At 39.8% G+C, this 21,398-nt stretch overlaps 1 protein-coding gene across 1 annotated transcript in view; it reads left to right on the top strand.

Annotated features, from left to right (window-relative positions):
• Positions 1 to 20,789, top strand: part of LOC133094976 (cytidine monophosphate-N-acetylneuraminic acid hydroxylase) — a 272,381-nt gene extending 251,592 nt beyond the window's left edge. Inside the window, exons 13-18 of the mRNA XM_061195773.1 lie at positions 3,908 to 4,048; positions 7,251 to 7,425; positions 9,005 to 9,121; positions 13,673 to 13,788; positions 16,669 to 16,765; positions 19,500 to 20,789. Of these exons, the coding sequence (XP_061051756.1) occupies positions 3,908 to 4,048; positions 7,251 to 7,425; positions 9,005 to 9,121; positions 13,673 to 13,788; positions 16,669 to 16,744 (625 nt within the window). The 3' untranslated portion in view covers positions 16,745 to 16,765; positions 19,500 to 20,789. The remainder of the gene's footprint in view (positions 1 to 3,907; positions 4,049 to 7,250; positions 7,426 to 9,004; positions 9,122 to 13,672; positions 13,789 to 16,668; positions 16,766 to 19,499) is intronic.
• Positions 20,790 to 21,398: the final 609 nt, after the last annotated feature.

Genomic DNA, 21,398 nt, shown 5'->3' with positions numbered 1-21,398 from the left:
TGCAAATGAGCATAAGAAATGACGTGCCCATATCACTAGTCATTAGAGAATGCAGATTAAAACCACAATGAAATAAGAATTAAAGTTAATAAAATTTTGAAAGATTAACACTATCCAGTTATGGCAAAGATACAGAGCAATAGGACCTCTCAGACATTGCTGTTGAGAATTCAAAATGATACAGCTATCTGGAAAGCAGTATGGCTGTTGCTTTAAATATACATTTATCATACGACCCAGAAATTCCATTCACGGGTATTTACCCTAGAGAAGCTAAACTTTTATTCACACAAAACTATACACAAATATTAATAGTAGTTCTAGTCATAGTTACCAAATCAACTCAAATGTCCCGCAACAGGTGAATGGATAAACAAACCGTGGTATATCCACACCATGGAATACAATAAAAAATAAATAACTATTGATATACACAACAACCTGGTTGAATCTCAAAGGTATCGTGCTAAGTGAAAGAAGTCAGTCTCAAAAGATTATATATTGTGATTCCACTTATATGCCATTCTGAGAAAGGCAAAACTATTGGGATGGAGAAAAAAGTCAGCGGTTGCCAGAGGTTAGGCTGAGGGGAAGGGAGGGTTTGACTAAAAAGGGCCAACATGGGGGAGTTTTGAGAGAACAGAATATAGAGCAGAGAGAAGTGCTCTGTATCCTGATTTTAGTAGTAGCACAAATCTATACATGTGTTAAAATTCATACAGCTGTTCACCAAAAAAAGTCCAAAAATTGGATCTAAGTAAATCTTAAAAATCAAAAAAACAACAACAAAAAAGCTAACAGTTATTCTTAACACCTCAGTCATGTTAATTAAAGCTACATATTTATTTAGGTCATATTTGTGATACAACAAATATATATGCACGTCTTATATAATACACAACCCCTTGAAAAAACCAAAATATACAATTAATCCATTTGGTAGTATTTGAAGCATAGTTTTATTATTTTAAATGTTAAAATCTTTTAGATGTTTTAATTTTGCTTTTATAAGATTCTGTCAATTGTATAGAGCATCTATTTGATCACGAAGTGACTCAGCCCCTAACGTTAATAGTGTTTTTATGAGCAAGTACCAGTACCCTCTGCTTCATTGCTGATCACTTTATGATCAGTACCTGGAGCGTTTTGTGAACAAAGGTCGGGGACTTCCCACATGCAGACAGGGAACGCATATGTCTTTCTCCTCTGAGAGTACACTTACCTGTAAATTTGTTGGATAGTAAAGAAATCAGTCCTTGAGATAAGTTTTTATGACAAAATCCTGTAAGTACTGGCCATAATTTCTCGTCCATTGAGGCAGCAGAGTACAGTAGGGGAAATAGTGTACATGGAGTTTAGGGTCTTTCCTACTACCACTTATTAGGACCAATTTTTTTGACTTCTCTGGGCTTCATGTGACTCATCATTAAAACCTGACTGTTTTCACTTTGAAGTTCTTCTTTGTCCTCTGATGACATATCTATATGTGTCTAGTCACTTAATATGTCCTTTTGCTGATATGTTTCCTTCTTTATTACCTTCTTGTTGATGTTACTTAGCTGTCCCTCATCTTCCAAATATTTCTAGAAAGATTGGCCTAAGGTTAAAATATAATTTCTTTCGATCAATGCTGTTCATCATTCATTCATTCATTTATTGAGCAGCATGTGCTAGGTGCTGGAGAACTAGAGATGAAATGACTGTCTTCAGAGTTGGAAGAGAAAAACAATGGTAATACAGAATGATAAATGTTATGGTACATGTATGTTCTGGAGGCAATGGGATACAGATGGGAGTCGGAAAATGACTACTGGATGAGACTATGAAGCAAAGTTTTGACCTATGAGTAGACACCCACCAGCAAAGATGGAAGGATGCTGAGATGACAGGTTGCAGTTCAGTGTAGGGGACTGAGGCGGGTGTATTGGGGGGGGGGCAGTGGGAACCAGACAGTGAACACCACTGTGTGTCACTCCACATGGCTTGGATTTTATCCTTAAGAATGGGGAACCTGGTGAAGGAGTCTAACAAGGAACAGAGACATGATCAGATGTGCACTGGAGAGGTTAGGTTGTATGTCTGTATGGTGGGAAGGGAGACAGGAATGTCGATCCTGGAGTACAGTTTGAAAATCATTACAATAATCTCGGAAGGACTGATGAATGACAGTGGGGATTGAGAATTCAGATTCTAGAAATATAAAGGAGGTTGAATTGCAAGAACTTGGAGACGAACTGGATATGATGGTTTCTTACTTAAGGACCCTTGACCACTTAATGTGATGCTGCCATTTAAAGTAGTTATAAGTCACACTTCTGTGTATTAGTAGTTGGCAGATGTTACCCTCTGTACGCACAATACCCCTCAGAGGGCAGCGTCTGGGTATTAATTTTATTATTATTTTAGAGAGGCAGACAAAGAAGCATCAAGAAGTTAAAGACCTTTGTGAATGCCACACATTATGTTTTAGGAAGAGTGATCTGATAGCATCCCGGTTCGGAGGCAGGGAGATCAGTTGGTGAACCATTTTGAGACTAGAGCTAGTAAGATGATGAGACAAAGAGGTGACACTGCTTCAAATTGAGGACTGCGCCAGTGGGAGGACACTCAAATGTGTAGGAAGGGACAAGTTAGACATCTTTGGGTGGAGAGATATCTTTACTCATGTCTGCAAGATCATAAATGATGTAAGTCACCTTGGTGCTATAGAAATACAAATGCTTACACATGTTTTGTGTTTGTCTATCTGACTGAAAATATCTATCCAGTCTAGGTAACCCAGTTGTAGCTCAAGAAAGTAAAATTCCCTTGAACAGAAATGTCTGTCTATGTAACCCAGGTCTGATGAAACACAGTGACAAATCCTGGATCTCTCTTTTTCTGCTCCAGCATCACCACAATTACCTTCCCATATGACATTAAAATTGATGATTTACAGCTTTTCCAGAAAGATTGTGGCTTGGAATTAAATTTGGGAGATACCCAGCGCAATAGCACAATTAGAAACTAGATCTCAGGATGGACTCTGAGGATGTGTGTGCTCTTTTGTAGCAGGTGGATTTTAATGGTTTTGAATGGAAAGCCTTTTTGGGGGGAGGGTGTTTATAAACAACAGAAATTTATTTCTCAAACTTCTGGAGACTGGAAAGTCCAAGATCAAGGCGCTGGCAGATTTGGTATCTAGTGAGGGCCCACTTCCTGGTTCATAGACGCCTGTCTTTTTAAATAGAACCTTACATGATGGAAGGGGTTGGAAAGACTAATCAGACTTTACTCCCAAAGCTGGGGAGAGGCTCCGCCTTGTGGCCTCCTGGGAAGGATAAGCCCTGCTTTGGCAGTGGAGAGCTGGGGGGACACTGCCGACCTGGGGCAAGTCACCTGACCCCTCTGATCCTTAGTCTCTTTCTCTATAAAACAAGAGTAATAATGGCAGGTATCTCAGTGGGTTGTGAAGATAAAATCAATTCGTTCATGTTAAACGCTTAGTATATACCTGCCAAGTAATATTTAATCATCTATATATTTCATTAATATTAAATATAAGAAAATGAATCACTGTGCTATAAACTGAAACTAACACACTACTGTAAATAACTATACTTCAATTTAAAAAAACTGGAAAAAAATACAAGATTGTGCTATTCCTACCTCTTTATAATAGTCTTGCTACATCTAACTTCAATTCCAATCACTATGTGATTATACTAAAAAACAAAGTATAAATAATAGCTGTTCCCTAATTAGGGACATTAGCCCAAATATAGTCTTTATTTTTCATGGGATAAGTGCAGGGGGATTGGGAAGTAGGAATGCAGAGGAAACAAACAAACAAAAATTCTGTCCTTGTTCTAATCAAAATTTCATCTGAGAATAAACTTTCTTACATGGGAATGTTCTTATTTCTCAGGTATATTAAGGAAACAAACATCAAAAATGACCCAAATGAACTCAACAATCTTATCAAGAAAAATTCCGATGTGTTAACATGGACCCCACGACCTGGAGCCACTCTTGATCTGGGTAGGATGCTAAAGGATCCAACAGACAGGTTTGGCTTAAATACTTATATAGAAAAAAATGATTCAGGGATTTTTTCAATTTTATGAGAAAATAAAGGACATACCTATGGTCCCTTGGTAGGTCCCTATTTGTCAGAATATTAAGTTTTTATTGAGTAGCATCCTGAGCTTGTCACGCATTAAGAGCCACACATCACTTTTTAAAACGGAAGTCTTAACTGTCTAAAGAAAATAAACTATTAAATAAGTATCTTTCAAATCTAGGGGAAAAAAGGCTGAGTTTGTTCTCAGTCCTATATAATAATTTTCTCATCCTATGTAATAATTACTCAAACGTTTTCCTCGTCTCAGAGCCTTACTTGAAAACAAAGAGTGAGGAAGTTTTTTCTATGAAGGACAATTGATGCAGCTCAAAAATAAGTTGTCTGAAGTAAAAAGCAATAAGCATGAGAATTAGTTTTCATATCAGTATAAACATTACCCAACTGCCAATTCCACAGACAGTACCTTTCAACAAGTAACAGTGCACTGGGAGTGCAATTCAGGAAAAGTTACTATTGATGTCACAGACCTATATTTTTACATATACTTGTCTTGAGCCAAATGGAACTGTTAGTTCCTCACCCTTATTTAGAAATGGACTGAACGTGTTGGAGAGCTGGGCACACAGCTGCCAAAAGCACACCCCTCTCCTGGCCTTACCTTTGCAAAGTTGGTGTGAATGGCGCAGGCAGCTGATTATGCCCTTTTGCTAACTTCCCATATCCAACTAGTTACCAAATCTGGTCAATTCTTCATAAATCTCTCACAAATCCACCGCTCGTCTCCAGCCTCTTCCGTCGTGACCTTAATTCGGCCTCTCACAATTTTTGTTCGCCTAGATTCAAGCAGCGGCCCTTGACTTGGCTCTGTGCCTCCACCCTGCTCTCCTCTGATCTGTCCTCCATGCCAGCCTTTTTCAGTCTGCTGGCCACAGTCCGCTGGTGGGTTGTAAAATCAATGGCATTGATCACGACCAGCATTTAAAAAAATGAAATAGAATAAAATAGAATAGACCTGAGTACATTGCCCGAGTACATATAACAAGGAGTAGTATAATTTCAGGAGACTTTGTTTCACAGGTATGCTTGGTATGTGGACCCCCAGGGTCCTCAAGTAAAATATAGTTCTTACTGGGATCATAAGCAAGGAAAGCCTCCACTCTGCATTGTTGCCGAAGAAACCTTTTTTAAATGCAAAACTCTTCCTGTTCCTTTCCCTGCTTAAAATGCCTTAGGATCTCCCCAGTACCTCTAGGATAAGAGCAGTTTGTATTCTCCAGATCAAGGGTGAGAGAAGTTTTTAATTATTTCAGGATTTAGCAGGACATTCAAGAGTCTGGCACTTGGCACTTGCAGAATTCTCCATCATTTCTCTCCAGTTCCCCAGATGTATCCTATGGTAATAATCCTCAAACTTGAATGAACATCAGAATAACTTGAGGCACTTGGATAAATGCAGCTCCCTGGGCTCGACCCCCTGAGATTCTGATTCAGTAGATCTGAGGCAGAGCCTGGGAATCTGCATTTGTATCATTGTGTCACACCAAAGCATTCTGGGTAACAAGAGAGTCGATATTGTTGGATTCTCAGTAGTAAGACAGAGTGTAAGGACACAGGTAGACAAAGTGCTTAACTCTGCCTTGTGAGGGGAGGAGGGGCCAGGAGAGAACAGGAAATGTGGTCAAGGAAAGCTCAATCTGAAGTCTTAGGCATTTGAGCTATGTCTTAGAGATCAGGAGGAGGTTATAATTAAGAGAGACAGATGGAGATTCCGGTCAGAGGGACTGACACGTGCTGGAGAAGGGAGGTGTAAATAGTGTCATGAGTTTGGTGAGTGCAGATACTTTAAGTGAATAGACCTATGCCATTCATTGGGAAATGATTTACTGAGCTCCTTCTGTATACCTGGCATCATACTAGGTACAAGGAAAGAGCTGTGAAGAGGTCCTTCCCTCATGAATCCAACCATCCACCTGACTGTAGGGTTGGTAAGTGAAGGTGGAGGAAAAGGATGAGACGGGAATGCCCTGTCGGGCCAGGGTCGGAAAGGACTTGTGAGACAGTCCAAGGAACTTGCCTGTGAGTAAGGAGAGCTTGAGAAAGTTATAAAGCGAAGAAGGAACATTACTGCGTTGTGTTTTAGAAAAACTATTTTACTTTTTGGAAGACCATGTCCTGGGGAAGAGGCCACGGGGGGAAGAACTAGAGTCAGGGAGGCCAGCTGGAAGACTGAGGCTTTATCCAGGAAGAGATTAGTGAGGCTGTAAACTGAGATGGGGGGGAGGAGTTGGAGAAGCAGATTTGACATTCATTTAGAAGTTAGAAACTTTAGGTTTTGATAAGTAATTTATTATTGAAACCAATGCCTCTCTAGCTTTGGGCAAATAATGGACTAAAAGTGTTGTTTTGATAAGTGGGACATAGTTACCAAATGGCTACTAGGCAGGTGCCCATTTCCCTCCTCATCTTTCCCTTATCCAGATCACATCCTATTCTGTTGCCAGGATTCAAGATTCCATGTTCCATGCAATGATCCATCTTCACACTGGATGGACAGCTCTAGGAATGTCAGAGAACTCTCTCGTCCATATTGCTGACTGGGCTTACATACAGAATTGCCCATCTGTCTGAGAGCTGTGGTTTGATTAGTATAGTGAGAGGACCATATATTAGAGACACAAAATTCTGCGTATATCTCAAAGATAGGCTAAAGTCATTCCTATGTTCAACAAATATTTATGGGGCCCCTTCTATGTGCCAGTCATGGTTGCTGCTCTCATCAAACTTACCTTCTAGTGGAGGTGGGGGGCAGGGCAGGAGTGAGCAGACTTCCACAAAATCAATATGACCACTTATATTCAACATTTCCATAATTTAGTTATTTGAGCCGAAAGGGTCCACATCAGTGGTTTTCCAATTTTTGTTTCCCCGACACGGACTTTTATCTTTAAATGTATTCTGACATGGAGAGCCATCACACTAAACAATTAGCAGGAGCTGTTCTGGTTTAGGCTGGGGTGGGGCCCTACCCCTCAGTGTTCCCCAAGGCTCTTCTGTGAGACCCCTTGGTATCATCTGAACAGTCTTAAAGCTGCTTGTCTGGTTGACTGTTGAAATTGAAGTGCTAATTTCTGCCTTCCTTATTTGTTGCTTTCTTCTTTCCTTGTTCTCTCACGTTTGTGTCTTTAAGCAAAGGCATCATAGAGCCTCCAGAGGGGACTAAAATTTACAAGGATTCCTGGGACTTTGGACCATATTTGAGAATCTTGAATGCTGCTGTAGGAGATGAAATATTTCGTCACTCATGCTGGATGAAAGAATACTTCACTTGGGCTGGATTTAAGGATTATAACCTGGTGGTCAGGGTATGCTATGAAGTATTATTTGTCTTTGCTGTCTTGTATTATGAAGTACTCCAATTTGTTTCTCAATAAACATTTATTAAGCCCTACCATCTGCTTCACAGAAAATAGATTGGACAATGTGCTAAAACAATCCCTTGTTGAAAATGTAGGGAACGTTCTGAGGTCCAGCTCAGTTTCTCTCTGGGAGCACTTTTTCCTCCCGTCACCATGTGTTAGTTTTTGTTTTGTGGGTGTTTTGTTGTGTTGTGTTTGTAGCAGAAACAGGTACTTAAACTGTGGAACAGGTAAGTGGGCTCCACTGGAGAGGTGGTGTCCTGTAGCAGCAGAGAAGCAGGTAATTCTTATCTGCAGCTGTGGTAAGGAATGAATTGCACAAACCATGAGGTCAGCTTACAACTTAAATTAGCCCCAACATGTACGCACAGAGCTCACAAGCCCAAGTGGTTCACATTATAAGCTGGTCACCAAAACTGAGGAGGTATCCAAAAACAAAATAAGTACCAACAGGCAGGGGGTGAAGGAGAAAGAGGAGGCCTGAAATGGGCTGGAAATCCCTGCAATACTTATATGTATATTTTATCCCACTTACATTTAGTGCCTGAATTTGTGCATGGGGAGCAAAGTTTAAGGAGAGCATCAGGAAATGGACAGCATTCATACCCTTAGAAACAAAGACTGGTTACCCTCAGGGTGAGGGCTGTTCCCAGGTTTACCTTTCAACCCCTGAACATTAATACCAGGTACCAGACAACACTTAGCATTCTCAAAATCAGTGAGTCCTAAAAACCTACCTGGGGGTCAGTGCCAGTCTGTGACAAAGTTTTTGATGGTCAATAATGAAACAAGTATGAGCATGCATGTGAGTGTGGTTACAAAGATGTCAACTCTCTTTTCTTGGGATGAATTGTTATTATTCCAAGATTAGGTCCTTTCTATTTTGGAGGCATGAAAGCCGTCTTCCTTTAATGAAATAAAAGGATAGTAGATGTAAGAATTTTTTTTAAGTCCTCACTTAACAAGATGAAATGTTGATGCCTACATTAGCTACCAAATATTTTTTAGAAAATTGTCTTTGAAACCCAAAGACCTGGGAAACATTGGTCTACATTATATTTTCAGTTGAGCAATTAGTATGAAAAAGAGAAAACATTTGGAATTTTCAATGACACTCTTTATATTTAGCTGCTATGTGATGGTGAGAAAAATCTCACATTTTATTTATTTTTTAGCCTGCAAACATACAGTGGTATTTGATATCTCATTACTAATAGTGCTTAAGATAATGATATCCTTCTCTGTAAATTTGATTGAAGCTAGTGATATGAAGCAGTTTTGCTAGTGTAGAAAACTAGGATTAGAATTCAGTTCAGGAAAGAGGAGAGAGGGAGAGAGGGATTGAACGAGGGGGTAGAGGAGGGGGGAATAGAAGAGAGCAGAGAGGAGAGACTCTTTTTATATTAACTCCACTTCATTGCTATCATTTAAGAGCATTTGGGTCTTGTATGTTCCAAAATTTTTTAAGGACCTTGACCACCAGATTGATATGCTTCTTCCCTTTACCATGTTGTCATTTGCACAGATGATTGAGACAGATGAGGACTTCAGCCCTTTTCCTGGAGGATATGACTATTTGGTTGACTTTCTAGATTTATCCTTTCCAAAAGAAAGACCAAGCCGGGAACATCCGTATGAGGAAGTAAGCAGGAACACCAGTGGAAGTGCTCCTTCCTTCCATCTTTCCTTCCTTCCTAAATAAACTTTTTAGTTTGGAATAACCTTTAGATTTACAGAAAAGTTGCAAGGATAGTACAGAGAGTATTGTTAACGTCTTACTTTACTGTGCTACATTTGTCACAACTAACATGCCGATACTGAAACATTATTATTAACTAAACTCCATACTTGTTTCTTTTTGAGTTATTTGCAAAGATTGGCTTTTCTACCTGCTTCCTTCCAAACAGCTGACCCGCCTGCACTGTTATCAGACCTGCAAGCACTGATCTCTGCCTTCCTTGCCTTCTCTCCAGTGGTGTCTCCTTCCCCAAACAAACCCAATGGGTGGCTCTCTAAAGAAAGTGAAGTCAGCATAAACCAACACATATTTTGTTGAGCTCCAATTTTTAACAAATCCCTAACCCACGGCAGGCATGGTGTTAAGAGCCGGGGCTTTGGACACAACGTCAAGACTGGGATGGGTACCCCATCCCTACTGATGAGGATTATTGATTATGAGGCTTTGAGTCCTTGTCCGAGCCTTGGTGTTTTTTTTTTTTTTCCTTCCATTGGACTTCTTCCCACCTTATCAGTTTTTTTTTTATTATAGTCAAATGACATAAAATATGTGAGCATACATTGTAATTTTAAATTCTATATAAATGTAAAAATCACTAAATAAATTAGGAGGGTGTATAGTCTGCCCTTAAGTGTATTACACATGCCATATAAATGTGTGATGCCTTAATTATAGAGGTTTAAATGTACCTTTATAAAATAGATGTATTCTTAAACTACATTTTAATACTTTGACTTGTATTTTTATGTTTAGTACTTGCTGTTGAAGAGAATCTTATGGTGAAACTTTAGTAAAACCAATAATCCACTGCCTGCTTTATGGGTTTTAAAAAACTGGGTTTTCACGTATAGGAAAACCCTACATAAAAAACACCCATTTTAAGCAAAATGAATCTGCTAAATTTATTGCTTTATTTACCAAACACATACATAACACAGCTTCATAAATATTAAGTCATTTAATACAACCACCTTATGAACCCATATTACTATACTCCCCATTTATGGATGAGGAAAATGCCATGCCAAGGGGTTACATAACCTGCCCAAGGTCGTACAGCTAGTAAATGCGTGGTGCAGGGCTTTGACCACAAGTGGTCTAGCTCCAGAGTCTGTGTATTTAGCCACTGTCTTGCTTCTTAACTTTGAATTTACAAAACTTATAAATTAAGGTATCTGTTGCCGTAAGGGAGATTTTTCTTTGGAATTTTTAAAATCACAAGTTCATTTAAAATATTTCACTGAAAAAAAGTCACTTTTCCACAGCTTTTCATAATGCATCTGTTGGATAAAGCAGGCAACAGCTCTCCTGCAGATTTAATACACCATGGGGTAAACCATCATGCCTGCTGTGCACGTGGTGGTCCCTATTTTGACTCTCAGTGCTATTATCTCCCAGGATTTTAGTGAGATTTCTGGATGTTAAGGTTCATATATAGAGGATATGCCTATACTTGGAAGAGCTCCTTTTCTTGCCACCTGGAGCCTTCTCATATTGCCTTTTTTTTGAAGGCGGGGGCCATTCATTGCCTTTTAAACTCATAAATATATTTTCTATCACACCAACTCTCCATCTTTCCTAGATGCATGGCTCCTGTAGCTGTCCATCCTCCTGCTCCAATCTGGATGGGCTCCTCTCTAGGTCTGCTGCCAATCTGTCACCCTGTGACATCCCTTACCCACTTCCAGACCCCACCCAGGTCTTCACCTTCTTTGCTTTCCTCCTTTGTGGGACTTTTTGCTTAAGTATCTGCCGAAGAAATGTTACACGGGAGCTAAACTTCAAGTACTTTCCTGTCTGATCTTGCACGATGGCTTGGCTGAACCCATTATGCTGGGTGGCAGTCACTTTCCATGGTTACCTGAAGGCATTGCCCCTTCGGCTTCTACTGTAGTTACATGCAGTGTTGCTTACCCCAGGCTGACCTTTCTTCCATTGTAGGTGACTTTTAAGAATTTAGGGATTAATCTATATTTACCAAAAAAAAAAAGACCTTTTCAAGCAGCAGGCTTTACTTGAAGGCAGGGGTTACACGCTTAAATGCTCACAGGCGGACCCGAGGCAGATCTTGTAAATAGGGGGAGCTGGGTGGGGACTGTATCAAGTGGAAAGCATGGGAAGGGAGGAGCCCCTACTGAGCTCCAGCTGATCTTCCGAATTTTCCAGAAAACTTGGAAATCTGGATCTTCATGTAAAATACCCAGATTTATAAATGTGGAAAGTTAATTCAATTTTTTAAAAAGGAACTGTAAGCTATCAACTAAGACCTAGGTTGTATTTGGACAGGGGGTCACCCGTTTAAGTTATGAAGGTGAGGAGCCAGCTATTAGGCTGAGGGACCCCTAAATACCAAAATGTGGAGGTCCTTGCTCTGGGGCATCACATATACACTCCTGCCCTCATTCTCCCTGCAAAATTGATGCCATTTATTCAGAGAACTGTCTGAATGTATTTGGCCCAGGAGCCATGCATAGGCGTAAGGAAGGGGTTGACTGTTTTGTATACATACTTCTGTGCTCTGTGTCCCTGCTGTCATCCATGGTACATACCTCTTCTCCTTCTAAATCTGAATGTCCCTCCACATACTCTCTGGGATTCTGCAGCCTCTGCCCTGGTCTTTAGATGCCACTCACCCTCCTGCTTTCCAGATTCAGATTAGTTAATTGAAATCTCCTGCTGTCAACAACGCACTTCATTTCTTCTTCACTGTGACAGTTCATACCTGTATGCTTGCTTTGTCAACACTTCAGCTGCATCTGGAAGTGGGCAGAAGGCGGGTTATGTATGGGATCTGTCCATCATTTTGAATTAAAAGTCCTTTCTCAGCTCCAGTGACACCAGCCCTCGTTTCCTTCACTTCTTGACTGTTCTTCTACATTCTTTCAGGGTCTCTCTTTCTCCAGCCACCACTTAAATCTCTTGTTTTCCTCCAGGGTTCTGTGCTCAACCCACCGAACACATCTGCTAGCACCGCTTCTCTGACACCAAAAATCCATAGGTCCTGCCCAGACTTTGCCCAGCTCCTGCCAACTCTGTCCAGCTTCAGATTCATTAGAGTTAATCGCCTGCTAGGTATCATCACCTGGATATCCAAATCCCTGGTACCTCATTTTCAACCTGTTCAAAATGCGACATATCATCGTTCTCTTAAAACTGCTCTTTGTCCTTTTCTGTCTTGATCGTTGGCAATATCAGTTCCTCCTCCCCACTCCCCCCCGCAGTGAGCCCAGCTAGAAACAGGGGGGTAATCTTCAACTTTTTCCTTTTCCCTCATCCCCAAATCTAATCAATCACCAAGACCTTCCCATTTTACAATCTAAACGTTTCTCAAAACCTCCCCAATTTTTCCACGTGCTCCTCTCTAGTTTGAAAGGTCAAGAAAGGCCATCTCCCCTCCACTGTGAGGAACTAGATCTTGATACGGCACTTTAGCTGGGCAATCCTCAACTTAAACTGTGCAGTCATGTTTCTAAGTCTCTATTGGCAAAACAGGAGATCTTCTGAACTGTGTTTGTGATCTCAGTTCACAATGGATGTAATCGTTTTGTAGGAATGGTGCAGGAAAGAGAAATAAATCCTAAATGCCAATCTTCTGATCATTCCGTGTCATTTAATAGCCTGTCATTTATGATAAAGTTGCCTCTACTGGCATTAGCACAGTATTTATCAGGAAAAAAAATGTGATGCCAGATACTGAAAAAGGCTCCTGGTAAACTTGAACATGTGTACCTATGAAGTGTTAAAACCATGTCCAATCTTAGTAACTTCCCTTCATGCTACCTCATGCTCTTTTTTTTTTTTTTTTAATGAATTATCTCTTTTTTTCTCACAACAGTAACAGAGGAGACCGAGGCTTAGCAAGGTTAAGGTCACATGATTAGTAAGTGCTGGGCTAAGACTCAAAACCATCTCTGCCTGTCTCCTAACCCTGTGCACCTTTGACTAGTCAACAGATCCCGTGGCAGGAGTTGGGATTCTTTAAAGGTAAGGGCCTTGCCCACCGAATTAAGGTGATCTTGCTCTGTGGCAGGCCTTGTTTTCAGTATTTTATATACACTGACTCAGTGAATCCTCACAGTAATCCTGTGAGGAATGTTCTATTATCTCCATTTTATAGATGAGGAAACTGAGGCACAGAATGTTTGCCAGGATCACACAGCTAGACCATGGATTTGAACCCAGCAATCTGATTCTGTCTGTGCTCTCAGCCTCTCTGCGCCACCCCCCAACCCCGGCTCCTGATCCATTTCCTGTTTTCCTTCCCTCAATTTCTACTGCACTCAGGAGCCTCTCTTTCCCCCTCCGCCTGTGATATCTACTTCAGTAGGCTTTTCTCCTTGACTCCTCAGACCCCTGCCATTATAGGCAGCTGCTTCTTTCAGGGACACAGGGGGTCAGTACCGATGCTCAGTGCTGGCTGTGTCACCCCTGCTAGTTGTTCCATATCTGTTTCAGATTTGGAGCCGGGTTGATGTCATCAGACACGTGGTGAAGAATGGTCTGCTCTGGGATGACTTGTATATAGGATTCCAAACCCGGCTGCAGCGGGATCCTGACATATACCATCATCTGTAAGTCTGAAAATGCCTGTCGTGCTCTAGGCCACTGCAGAGGATGCTGTGGATATATAAGCAGAGTCGGTGACCGACTATGCCCCCAGATTTTGATGGGTGTGTGAGATTCCACCATTAGAGCTTTATTTCTTTGTTAACGTGTTAAAAAGCAAATCTGGTTAGGAAAATAACATTTTAAAGAGTCATTGTTTCTATATTCTTGCAAATATGTTTCAGTCTTTTCTGAAAGTGGTTTATGGTATAGGAAAGGGAAGGACATTATGAGAGGAAAAGGGTGTGTTTGGCCAAGACAAGAATGAGGAGGGGGTTTTATGTGGCAAAGATGTGATCATCGAAGACAATTATTTCCCATGACAAATTTTTGCCTGTGCCCAACTCTGAGCATGAATTTGGTGAACCAGTTCGTTAAGGGGAATGATCCTGCGAGTCTCTACCTGCTTACACTTCAAAACCACGTAAGTTTCTCATTGCAAAACTGTATATGTGGACCTCCCTGGTGGCGCAGTGGTTAAGAATCCACCTACCAATGCAGGGGAACACGGGTTTGATCCCTGGCCCGGGAAATCCCACATGCTGCGGAGCAACTAAGCCCGTGCACCACAACTACTGAGCCTGTGCTCTAGAGCCCCTGAACCACAACTACTGAGCCCGCGTGCTGCAACTACTGAAACCTGCGCGCCTAGAGCCTGTGCTCCGCAACAAGAGAAGCCACCGCAGTGAGCAGCCCGCGCACCACAACAAAGAGTAGCCCCCGCTCGCCACAACTAGAGAAAGCCCGTGTGGAGCAATGAAGACCCAATGCAGCCAAAAACAAAAACAAAACCCAACTGTATATGTCTTTAAGACTATAGTTGGGATATTTGAGTTGAAGTGTCAGAAGGGCCCATTTGCCATTTTCATATTTGCAAAATAATCAGCAAGAGGGAGAATACTTTCTTATCATTACCACTGACCCTCTGAAAAGTTCAGGAATTTAATTTTAAATAAACAAAGCCTACTATCTAGCTTCTGCCTTGAGCTTCCAGGCACAGGCATGTCTTGAATTTTCTTTTTTATTTATTTCTTTTTGAATGTTTTGAAATGATTTTTAAAATATTTAAAGAATGTAGACATATATAAAATAAAAGGAAAGAACCCTCCCCCACACTTCCCAGAAAACCTTGTCTGTTTCCTATCTTTCTCTCTACCCACTCTCCAGGGTAACACTTGATCACAGCACAGTGTGTGTCATCCCAGGCCTAATTCTGAATACATCAGTATTTAACTAAATATATTTGTTCTCAATAAAACATCCCAGATAGTTGGGGAGGGAAGGTTATTGTTGCTGTTGTTTTTTAATGTAATCCTAGTACATCTGTAACTTGCATTTTTTACTCATTAATATATCTTTGGTATCCCTAGTGTTGGGACACACAGATCAACCCCGAACATTTTAACAGCGGTAGAAAATTACAGGTTTTGTTCATTTTCAACAAAACTTATACGTGTCTTCTTGTTCCGGAAAAAAAGGAAATGTAACAACTTTGGGGGAGATTCGAATGTTACTTTTCTTAAAAAAATAATTCCATCTTGGAAGCTTCTGGGATATTGGTGCTGAAGCCTATTTTCTTATGTTGTTTTGATAGCAAAGGTCATAAATGTAAGAGAATCCCATAATGAATCTTGGAAAGCAGTCACAACCCAATTCATCTTTGTTGCTTTCAAAATGGGATTTATGAGTTTATTAAATATTTTTCTGGTCATAAAACTAATACATATCTACTGCAGAAAATTTGAAAAAAAATTTTAAATACAAAAACAAAACAAAAAACAACAGTTAAAACCACAAATGATCACACCATCCAGAGAGAGCAATTTGCATTTTGGTATCTAGTTAATCTTTCTTCACATGCACTTTTTTTTTATAAAAATGGGATAATACTGGACTTCCCTGTGGCGCAGAGGTTAGGAATCTGCCTGCCAATGCAGGGGAACACGGGTTTGATCCCTGGTCCGGGAAGATCCCACATGCCGCTGGAGCAACTAAGCCTGTGTGCCACAACTACTGAGCCTGCACTCTAGAGCCCGTGAGCCACAACTACTGAGCCCACGTGCTGCAAGTACTGAAGCCCGTGCACCTAGAGCCTGTGCTCCGCAACAAGAGAAGTCATCGCAATGAGAAGCCTGCGCACTGCAACGAAGAGTAACCCCCACTTGCCACAACTAGAGAAAGCCTGCGCGCAGCAACGAAGACCCAACGCAGCCATAAATAAATAAATAAATAAATAAATATATTTATTTAAAAATAAATCAATCAAAAATTTTAAAAACTGGGATAATACTATACATACTTTTGTTCCTGCATGTTTACTGAACAATCTTTGATCCACCCTGTAAGTTTCTTTCACTATTTGAAATGATGTTTTGCCAAATAAACACGTAGGTGTGTCTTGCACACTTTCATAGTGATTTCTTAGGATAAATTCCTAGGAGTGGAGCTGCTGGATCCAACACACACTCAGTGTGTGGACTTTTGCTACACGCTGCCAAATCATTCTTAGGAAGCCAGCTCACCTCCCCAGAAATAATGTACAACACATTTACCTGTACCTTCACCAATACCAGGTCCTTTTGTGTTCAGAATACAAATCTATATTTTTACATATAAGAATTCCTTAAAGCAAGGCGCATCCCAGAAAAATAAAAATAAGACACAGTTGTCATGTTTTAAGGGACTGCATTCAACACACTGGAAATGTTAAGCTACGTTAACATCTGAAACAGTACAGGAAAATGCTGCCTCAGGGAGAGCTGAGTACCAGGTACCCAACAGATCTTGGCAAAACAATAGGCATGGAAGTTTCGAAAACATATTTTTCTGCTTTATCTCTTTTACAGGTTTTGGAACCATTTTCAAATAAAACTCCCCCTAACACCACCCAACTGGAAGTCCTTCCTGATGTACTGTGGGTAGAGAGGACCTGAGATTTCCCAGGTAAAGCATCCTGTAGATCTGGGAGACACCTTTATATCCATCCCATCACACTCTCTTTGGCATCTGAATTAAGCAGGCACTGTGCCTATCAGAAAACCTGACTTTCGGGGGAATGAGAGGAGCTAACATTACAGGAGGAACATTCAAGTTTAAAAACAAGTAAATAAAATGAGTAGTGAGTGCCTCCAGCCCAAAGTCCATGGGATCTTTGGTCTGGTTGAGGTGAACATGCAGCCAATTAATAAACAAGACAAAAATTATCCTAGGTGGTCAGTGAGTGTTCAGAGCTAAATCCTGAACATATGAAGGAAGGCAGCAACCAAAGACAAATACTGTGTGATTTCACTTATATGTGGAATCTAAAAAGCAAAACAAATGAACAAACATAACAAAACAGAAACAGTTATAGAGAATGAACAAGGTGATTGACAGAGGGGAGATGGGTGGAGGGAGGAAGGAAATGGGTGAGGGAGATTAAGAGGTACAAACTTCAGTTTAAAAATAAACTTCCAGGTGCAGTCACAGGTATGAAATGTACAATGTGGGGAATATAGACAATAACAATGTAATATCTTTGCGTGGTGACATTTCATAACGACTTATGGAGGTGATCATTTTGAAATGTATAGAAATATTGAATCACTATGTTGTGTGACAGGAACTAACACAGTGCTGTAGGTCAATTATACTTCAAAAACAAACAAACGAACAAACTCATAGAAAAAGAGATCAGATTTGTGATTGCCAGAGATGGGGGGGAGGGGGAGGGGGAATTGGATGAAGGTGGCCAAAAGGTACAAACTTCTAGTTATAAGATAATTAAGCACTAGGAATTTAATATACAACATGATAAATGTAATTAACACTGCTCTATGTTATATATGAAAGTGGTTAAGAAAGTAAGTCCTAGGAATTCTCATCACAAGGAAAACATATTTTCTGCTTCTTTAATTGTGTCTCTATATGAGATGATGGTTGCTCATTAAACTTAATGTGATAATCATTTCATGATATAGGTAAGTCAAATCATTATGCCGTATACCTTAAACTTATATAGTGCTGTATGTCCATTATATCTCAATAAAATAAACAAACACTGGAAGAAAAAAATAAACACAAAAAAGAAAAGCAGCAACCAAAACTGAAAGGAGAAAAACTAAAAACAGAGTGAGATGGAAAACATCACCTCTCCATTTCAATAGACCCCTCTCTTTTTCAGACTGATGGAGATCAGCTTGTCTGACACAAACCAGACTTGACATTCCTTCCTACCACTCGGGATGTGATTTTATAAACTGAACTACAAAACCTGTTTCCATACATTTGTTATTGGAAAGGTCACATAATATTACTACAAAGATAGTAAATTCCTTGACTCATGCATTTATTTATTTATTCCACAAACAGCTATCCCATCACGTTGTATTGTAAAAATCTATTGTCTCTTCCAGTCAGTAGACTCTGAATTTCTTAAAAGTAGACACTTTTGCCTGCGTAACCCTAGTACTGAGCGCAGTGCTCTGTGCACACACGGTATTATTCATAATATGAATTTAAGGAAGGAAGGAACAAGTGAATTTCCGTCTTTAACTGTCAGTGTGACTTACATCTTAAACTAAGCTTTGGTGTCCTTACCAGTAAAATTAAGGATCTAAATAGAATATTCTTTTCAGTTGTAACGTTCTTTATTCCATACTCTAGCCTAGATCTTCTAAGTTACCATAGGCTAGAAGGGATGTGAAAGGAATTCACATACAACTAGATTATAAGGCAGACTTAGTAAGCACTATATTTGTTGTACCAACTTAGTGTTGGGAATACTGAGGAGAGAGAAATTACATCTGACTTTTTGCAATGACCAGGAAGAACATTACAGAAAACGTAGTATTTCAGGGGTGTAGGGAGGGGGCGTTAGGAGAGCACCTTGAAGGTTGGGGAATATTTTTAATAAGCTGAAATGGAGGGAGCGATGATAGAATATTCCAGACAGAAGGAGTGGGTGAAGTTAAAAGGTAGAAAAATACAAGGTGAATTAGAGCAATGGCAAGTCCTCCTGGTGTGACAGAGAAGGAAGGGAAAGCAGGAACGAGGCATGAGTGGCCCTGGGAGAATAAAGAGAGTTAAGAGGCTCAATGGGGATGCTGAGCGTCTTCAGTAGTTGCGAAAAAGCAGGAGGCATTAAAGGTAAGGAGGCAGCTGAACGAGAGAATGCCAAGTCCAAGGTCTTGGAGATGGAGCAGTTCTGAAAAAAGGTCAAATATCAAGGAGGCAATAGTACGGTGGTCAACACTTCAGACTTGGAAACTGACTTCTTGAGTTAAAATCTTGGTTCTGTCACCTACTATGTGACCTTTGGGGAATCTGTGTCTCAGATTTTCATCTGTGAAGTGAATATAATAATAGCACCTACCTCACAGGGTTGTGTTGTATTAAGGCCCTTCTAGAAGAGTGAGTGGCACATGGTAAGAGAACAATAAATGTTGACTATAACAACCTTATGAAATAAATAGGAGAGTCATGTGACCTATAACCAGTCATTTGGTGAATCTGTAAAAAGTTGGGAGGAGAGTCAATTCCAGTTTACATTCCAGCTTTAGATCCTCTTTTACCTTAAAGCATCATAGACTATGTAACCGGAACTAAAGACTAAAAATAAAAATTCACCCCAATGCAATAAAAAAAGAAAAAGTATTAAAATGAGTTTCATACTGTTGCTCATTAGTAATATCTTTAGTTCACAGGGATACCAAGCAACATGAAAAATTCAAGTATTTGCTGATGCTACATCTTGACCATAGAAGCTTATACCAAAGAAACCATGCCTCATTGACATCAGCAGTGGATAATTACATGTCGCATTTGTGAAATGTTCACATATCTTATGTTTGTTGGATCACTACATAGCCAGATTATTAATATTTTACTTATTCCGTCAATAATTTTCTATCAAAGAACCAATGAATGCAATAGGAACAACTTCTCTGTGGAAAAGAAAGATAACAGGAGATGTAAATCCAAGCACAGAAGAAATAGAACGGGCGGAGAAAAGGTTTCCTAGAAGACAGTGAAGAAAAAGGAAAGGGGTGGGGGAGCAGAAGTTAAGCTAGAAGAAGAGAAGAAAGAAGAGAAATAGATAAATGAGAGGCAATAAGAAGAAAATAGGGAAGAGAAAAAATTAAGATGGAACTTAAAAAGGAGAATGTAAAAACAGACATTTTGCTCCTTAATAGATTGATTCCCCAAATAGAGTCCATGAATCTAATTGAGTAAGAAGTGTTCATGAGCTGTTTTCAATTTTTCAAAAAGCTTTGTTGAAATCATCTATTTACCAAAACAAGGCTGCAGAGGCTACCCTAAAATGTAATACTTTCGTTGGGACTGAAAGTATTTTAATTCGGTAACAAAATCTGTTATTTAATGTAAATTATAAATTCTAACAAATGGCGGTATCTTTGACTAAAAATATGAACACTAGCTAGTGATAAAATGAGTTTTATAGACAATAATTTTCAAAATCGATAGAATAATCAACAATAAAGACCCATATCTTGAAAAAATTAGGAAAGCCTCTTCTGAACATTTGAAAATGCTGTTGCAATGGTTAAAATAGGCAACTAATTTACTTCTGCTGATGTCTGTAGTTTTTGATGATATTCCCATGATTATCACATTATCCCTAGGAATGTGTGATTGTTAACTACATTTCTATTTTACATATTGCTGTTTCCAGTAACACAAACCCCTCATTGATCTGAACATCAAAATTGATTTTCTGATTATGTATACTACCTCTTTAATTCTGAAGATACAAGAATCCAGTGATGGAATTTATCTCCTTAAATCTCTTGATTATCTACTTCTCATAAAGATGAACACCGGTGAAGTTTGATGGCTCTGGTTCACTTCACACATTATGCATATATTTTGTGATTTTGTGATTTACATTATGCATATATTTTATAAATTATTTAACTATCACCAAAAAATAAATGTATATCAACAGAATATGTGTTAAAATGTATATGATGAGCAAATAAAAGATTATTTTAAAATACGAATTTGTTTTCTCGCCACCAAGCCTATCTTTATTCTCTTGCTGTCTTCCTAGTTATTGCCGTCTGATACCCTGACTCCAGCATTTCTTTGATATTACCAAGACCTTCAATCCGTTGACCCTACTTGTCCTCACTTCTCTCCTTAATCATCTTCGATGGTTCTTTTCTACCTGTGTCCACATCACCCCCCCCTTTCTTTTTCTACCCCACATCACCCGCCCTCTTTCCCTCTCCCATATTCCAGATCTCATTTCCATGACTTAAACCCCAAACTATGAAATCATTCTTTATACCTTGCTCTAACATCCACTGCATCAGCAGATCCGTCACCTTTACCTTCAAAATATACCCAGAGTGTAACCACTTTCCACCATCTCCACTGCTATCAAATCAGGAGAAAAAGGAAACCCACGGAGGTAATCTTGGCATTAGGAACTGGTTTTCCTTATGCCATGAATAGGCATCTGTCCATTCCAAAGAAGGCTGACAAGCTGAATGCCTTGAAACTGGCTCAGAGCCGCTCAAGGGGATGCTGGGAAAGCCATTCTTGGGGAGGTGACTTGCAGGCTGCACAATCC

The sequence above is a fragment of the Eubalaena glacialis genome, chromosome 7 (assembly GCF_028564815.1).
Source record: "Eubalaena glacialis isolate mEubGla1 chromosome 7, mEubGla1.1.hap2.+ XY, whole genome shotgun sequence".
In the NCBI taxonomy this organism is placed as follows: domain Eukaryota; kingdom Metazoa; phylum Chordata; class Mammalia; order Artiodactyla; family Balaenidae; genus Eubalaena; species Eubalaena glacialis.
Note: the sequence above shows the minus strand (reverse complement) of the source record. Positions and strands in the feature narration are given on the sequence as shown.